This window comes from Choristoneura fumiferana, chromosome 18 (genome assembly GCF_025370935.1).
Source record: "Choristoneura fumiferana chromosome 18, NRCan_CFum_1, whole genome shotgun sequence".
In the NCBI taxonomy this organism is placed as follows: domain Eukaryota; kingdom Metazoa; phylum Arthropoda; class Insecta; order Lepidoptera; family Tortricidae; genus Choristoneura; species Choristoneura fumiferana.
Genome location: NC_133489.1, coordinates 19,695,569 through 19,702,220, shown reverse-complemented (window position 1 = coordinate 19,702,220; position 6,652 = coordinate 19,695,569). Strand labels below are relative to the sequence as shown.

The window sequence follows — 6,652 nt, the reverse complement described above, 5'->3', positions numbered from 1 at the left end:
AATTCAGGTGCAATAAAAGAAATACGTAGGGTTTAATGTTTTATTAAAAATATGTATAATCAGCGTGAATTACGGGTATTTACATCGACACCACATTCGCAATAGAGACCGCAGCTACATGAACCTTTACAAGATGTAGCACAAACTTTTTAAGCTGGATTTTATTGTACCTAACTTCTAAAGCGTTTGTGAGAAATTATAATTTGCCAGAAAACGCAACCATAGACAAATAAAATACTTAATCATCTCTTATGCCTCGAAAAGGGATTCTTAGATTTTTTGAGAGCTTACGTCGTTAGAGCTCGTGATCATGTCATGCAATAATTACATCAGACTTTTATTCAACATAAGATTATCATAGCATTCATAGTCGTCTCAATGATAACTCCACTTTAATAACCTCTTTCAAAACGACACCATCGACCGTTAAACAATAATCGTTCGATTTACAAATAAGAATGAATATATCTTGAGAATTACGTTTTCTGGCCACACAAAACATAAGTACACCGAATTCATTATGCAAAATATATTTTCAAAAATAAAGGATTCATTTCGGTTAAATTATATTACAAAAAAAAAACTTATTAATATCTGATATAACATTGTCAAAATTACTACTAAACATAATAATAGGTATTGCTCTCAAATATTAACGATTACACATTACTGTTGGACGATCAAAGCTTATTGGAATGACAGTTCATAATGTGTTATAATTATTAAAAAGTCGTTATAAAACATTAATATAAGCCCAAGAGCGGTGATAATCTCACTAATTAAAAAAACTTTAGATATAATTTATTAGAATCATAAGATTTTATTCTTAAGCACTAATTAAATAAATAATACTAATTACAAAGACCGCGGGACGACGGCACTAGTTTTATAATTAAAAAGCTTCCAGTTAAGTTATAAAGGACCAATTTTTATTATTGTAGCCATTTCTACGGATGTAATATTTCCGCTTGGCGATCTGTACTTCTACTGTGATTAGTTTCCAACCACACACTGATTGCAGAGACCAAATCAGACGTGAGTCTTTTTACACAACACAACTTTGATTAATTTCTTGTCAATTTGTTTTTTTTTTTAAAGTGAAACCGACGTATGTCTATCGTCTATACGTGCTAGGCACATATGCTTTTGAAAAAAGTTACAATAGAAGTTAATAAGTGGGTATTTTTGGCGGTCCCGCGGTCGCGTGCTATATACAACACAGAGCAGCTCTAGCGTCTCGCTTCTCACTCACACCGGGTCTACCTGCACCGACATACAAACATGGCACCTTTAAAACCAAACAACCTAGTATTACTTTAAATTTCACTTTTTGATCGCATCACTGCCGGCAAGGCAGCGTTTTCGTCACTTTCGTCCCGAGCCACTGGCACAATTTTGCAGGCATTGGAACGCCGCTGAGCGCTTGCGGCATAGAAGTCTCGATTTTGGCAGCCAGCAGCGAATACATTAAAGGGGGTAATAATAACCTTTCATACACCGATAGTCGGCTCGGTTAGGATGTGATTCAGAAAAATATTTCATATCATCGTGAATCGTGTCACTCACCGTAAGTTTACACGACTAGCGAAAGTCTACACTTACGCAAGATTATCTTCTCTCTATAAGGACTATATTAACCCTTGCATTGCAGTGATAATATTATTATGAATTGACTTAAGCTTGGTTTTAAAGGTGCACTTTACAATGACAATTTATTCTAATTCACTGTGGGAACAGATTAAACATTTAAGTATCTGAACGATATTCGATTTAATCAATTGAATGACATAGTAAAAGAAGAATAATGCACAGACTAACTATCGAAATAAACGTAGCGAATATAGCAGACTGTATGAGCATAATAGCATGACAGTAATGTGCTTACTCAAAGGCGCAATCGCCATATTTGTTTCAAACTATATTTAAATCGTCAGAGGAATGAGTACCTAAACATGAGTCTTTCTTTCCCGAATTTACGGCAAGCAAAGTTAATTCACTAACATTGCATCTCGATAATATGTCCGCGTTAAGATAAGTATACAACAAATCGTCCAAATAAAAATCAATCTGTTCCCGTTTATAAAACTCCCGGAGGTTTCAGCGCCACTAACTTAGTACCCGATTGTTATGAGATCCAGAATGCGTATGTAACTATCTACTCAAACACGTGTCGAAATACGCAGAATGACAGTTTTGTCTCGCCTTCAAAAACGAGCGAGATAGATAACGCTATTTTAAAAACGTTCAATAAAAGAAACCATATCTCACTTATTCTACCTTGGACAGTGGCGCTAAAACATCACGAACTGGCTATCCTGTTAGATAGCCACAAACATGTAGGATTCACAAAATCCGCACGTTCCATTTCATACAGTTGGTATACGGCCGCGCCGAAAGGGTAAATACATAAGTATTACTTCATTCACATAGTTAAGCAAACAACCGTGCTTTTGTGTATTCGAACGGATCCATCGAACAGCAAATAAATTAGGCTCACATAAGACTAAGTGTAGCAGCTATCAGCTTCGGAACTACTGAATTTACTTTTTAAAACCTAGTATCACTGTGAAGACACACAAAAGCACAATCCGGACAGGGCTCGCGCCTCGCCGACCCGAATAGACCTAGTGAATTTCACGACTGTCAGTACAAACCGCTCCCAATTTTCAAGAGACAAGCAGGAAAGATTGTTTTTTTTTTCTTTTAGTTCGAAAATAGTTCTTGACCCTCTTACGAGTTCGTCAGAATTCCTACAAGAATGGTAACTTTCGCAAGCTCTTATTACTCGTACGCGTAAATTAAAATAATTGAACATGTCCGAGTAGGCTAACAAATGGCTAACGCATTCCGCATTCACCTTACGTAAAATATCTGAGCCATGTAACAGCCCACATGAGGATTAAACCCGGTACAGTCCCGGTACGAGAGGGTCGTAAATACTTATTAAGTTCGTTACAATCTAACATTTTATTAGTCTTTGTCAATCATTTTGACATCTGCTTTACAGTTTACAGTTTTGAAGCACCTATAAGATAGGCAGTGAATATATTTAACTTTTTGCAGTGAGCTGCTTCACTATCGCCATTTTCTCGCTTGCTTCTCAGCGTCTCTATGTATATTAGAGCTAGACACATATCATTATAAAACGATTCATAGGCTGTTACGTTAACCCGCTATACCTACTCAGCATTTTGTAATCAACAAGCTTCAGCATGTTTTCAAGTTTGACACGTTTTATATTTACCTAGCGAAAGTTACAAGTTATGGTGCTTCGATTTCCGGCTGTCTCTAGTTTGGGCTTCGTCGGTACTTAATGGGCGGCGGCGGCGACCGGGCGGCGGCCCTAGCAAGCGCAGCCGCCGTCGGGCTCCTTGTGATCGCCTGGCGCTTGCCGCAGAATCACCTCTTGCACTGCATCACATCAGATTAAGGAAAATATGGAACTCAAACCAAAACATTACAGTAATGTGCGCCAGTACAATGCCTCGCTGAAACTAATTTGCGGCAGGATCTGTTAATGCCGCGGCGTTATACTTCGATAATTTAGCATTAGAATGAGGTAAATTATCTTGAACAGTCTTTTTATTAAAAAACGCCTTTGGATAAATAGTCATCATCATCATCATCCCAGCCTATATACATCCCACTGCTGGGTACAGGCCTCCTCTCAGAATGAGAGGGCTTGGGCCGTAGTTCCTACGCGGGCCTAGTGCCGATGCGCGTGTATATATATACGATGTTTTCCTTCACTGTAAACCTCGTGGTAAATTTCAAATGTAATTTCGAAAAACTCAGGTGCAATCCGGGTTAAGAACCCACGATCCTTTGCTAGAGAGGCCATAGGTCAAACAACTAGGCCACCACGGCTTTTTTTTCCACAGATCTCCTACTAATAGAAATTCCATACCCATTACTAGGGATATCTACGTCGCAAAAAAATTCTAAATGTCAGTCAATAATGTTAACGGCGAGGCATTGTACAGACCACTTAAAGCTTATAGAATTGAATACACCACAAAAAAGTAGATAGTACCTACGCAACATTGGCTCATCAAAGTACCAAAAATTTGAAAATATATAACCATGATTATTGCATAAAATGAAAAGGTATTCAATATTATTGCGATCTTAAATAAATTGCTTAAAGTATAGAAAGCATAGCAAATTATAGCGGAAAGTAAATTATAGAGCAAATAAACCATACCTTTAAGAAAGCAGTCTATGCTAATTGCTATAATAAAACTTTCTGTCAATATACCTCAAGTCGGTTAGTGAATGTACAGTCGAGTTTAAAAATATTAACTTATCCAACGCTTCAAAAATATGTACCACTATTATTCCGATGTAATTAGGCCGTGGTAACATATTTTTGAGAGGTTCGAATAGATAGGTACACATATTTTGAACTTGACTGTGCTACGATAAATATTGGTTTTATATTTATTTATAGCAATCGCACAAGTATGTGACACAATTCAAATAAGCAACTGAATCTAATATACTACATACAAGGTTAGTGCTCCAGCCATCGAAAACTAAAAGATTGAAATTATTAGAATATCCCTTCTTCTGAAATAACCTATTTGGGAGTCAAATGTTACTCCGAATAATAATGAAATTAAACACGCCCCATCCTCCCTCTCTATCCCATCCCATCCCAAACCCATTCTCTATTGAGAATACGCAGTTTTTTTTAACCGTCTTCAAAAATGTAGAACGTTCTCAATTCGACTGTATGGTTTTTTTGAGTCGCGATACTCGTAAATCCGCCAATTGTGGACCGATTTACAATTTTTTTATTCTTAAGAACATACTTCCGAGGTGGTCTTATTGTTACCAAGTCTAGTCTAGAGAACCCTAAAATTTTATTATATGTTTAAGTAAAAAAAAATAGTGGCTGGCTCTTTTCCTTGGGCAACGTATTGGGTATCGCCATACAACGAGGGAACGCAGCCAGCCTTATGGGCACTCTGCCCAAAAATAGCGTTCTGGGTGATATTTTTAAATAAAGGTTTTTAGGCTTAGAACAAGTCAGTTTTAGTTTTATTTTCTTTGGTAACAACGTATTTGTATTTTTTTTGTATTTGTAAATAAATTACAATAAATTTTCAGTTTATCTTTATTGTTTATAAAACCGAAAAAAAACACGAAAATATGGACGCTTAAAGTTGTCATATTAGTTATTCACGATGTATATAGAAATGCCATACTAAATTTAGTTTTTCGTGAAAGAAATGGAATGCATACTTCATTCACTCGTATCTATCGAAGAATTGTTTGAAAAATCTCCATACAAAAACTGAGCGAGTGAGTGAAACAGAACATGCTTGCAGTATGCCCTCGCGAAGCTGGGCCGAGCGGCTAGTAAACTATAACTTTTCTGGTTCACAAGTAACTAATAGATACGAGTAACATCACTCCAATCATTTAGTTTTCGACGTATTCAATAAATCAGGCTGAAAGAATGTTCCAAGCGACATAAACATTAATATTAGTAACGTTTACTTACAACACTGTTGTTAGACGTTAACCATCACCAACACAGGCACAACACTATTTCAACGAACAATTGACATTTATGCGTGAAATTAGCTACGAATTGCGATTCGTTAACGGTTTTCGCAAGTTGATTTTGGAACACCAAATGTGATTTTAGGTTTAAAGAGGGAGTGTTAAATTAAATAATGTCATGCGTTCGATTACCCCCTGATATGAGTTGCTATGAGCGTAGAAATAACTTATGGTTTGCATGCTGCTTTGAATGCCTTATGGTGTGACGTCTGCCATGAACCGGATTGAACGAAATGCACTGTTTGATTTCTTCACTACAGTAGACGTACATTATATAATGTCTGCATGTACTTACATAAATACATAGTGAAGAATGAAGGTGACACATTAATACACAGCCGTTCTACTTTTACCTTGATTTGGTTAAGGGCCTTTTTTAAATATACTTAAAATTACTCCGAAAACCGTGTAATTAATTATCGATGAAAAAAAATCCTAAATTCAACTTGTAGCTAATTTCACACTTATAAACGATCACTTTAAAATTGACGTCACATTTTTGTTCTTGTCACTCCGCCAATCTCCGCCTAGCGTTAACTAGCCGTGTTAAAACATATAAGTTATCTAGCAACGCACGTTAATATAATATTTAAGTAAATAATAGTGTATTAACTCTGTGCATGTTACGAGCGTGTCAAATATTTGTTGGCACAGGCAACATTTTACAAGCAGTAAGACAACTAGGTTTGAATTCTACAAGTAACTTGATTGTTGGAAGAAATAGGCTCAAGCACACTCAATCGCCACAAGATAAGACTGACTCAGTCTGACTGATTTGGTGAGTCAAATAGCGTAGTTGAGCATAAAACAACGCAGTTCAGAACAGTCGTTCGTATACAAATGCGAACAAACTCCTTTTTCGTTTGCACCTCAAGGCGCCCTTTTTCTTAGTTAGCCACAAAAACCAGTCCCACCGAGCCACTAAGCGAGATGACTCCTGCTGCTGGCATGCTACGAAAGGAACTCACTACACACACTTTTCAATGTTTCTACGGCAGACAAAATTAGCCTAACTAGATGTCGCTTTATTGTTGTACCATCCTTACTGGTAGGTAATTACGATTTTGCCGCGAGCGCACTG

At 36.8% G+C, this 6,652-nt stretch overlaps 1 protein-coding gene across 3 annotated transcripts in view; it reads right to left on the bottom strand.

The window, feature by feature from the left end:
- Positions 1-6,652, bottom strand: part of Rab6 (RAS oncogene family member Rab6) — a 33,343-nt gene that overhangs the window by 13,245 nt on the left and 13,446 nt on the right. The window contains exon 6 of one of the 3 annotated variants that reach the window (XM_074101801.1): positions 27-3,411. The exons of the other annotated variants lie outside the window; for them this stretch is intronic. Within the exon in view, the coding sequence (XP_073957902.1) occupies positions 3,344-3,411 (68 nt within the window). The 3' untranslated portion in view covers positions 27-3,343. Of the gene's footprint in view, positions 1-26; positions 3,412-6,652 lie in introns of those variants that run through there. 3 annotated transcript variants of the gene reach the window in all.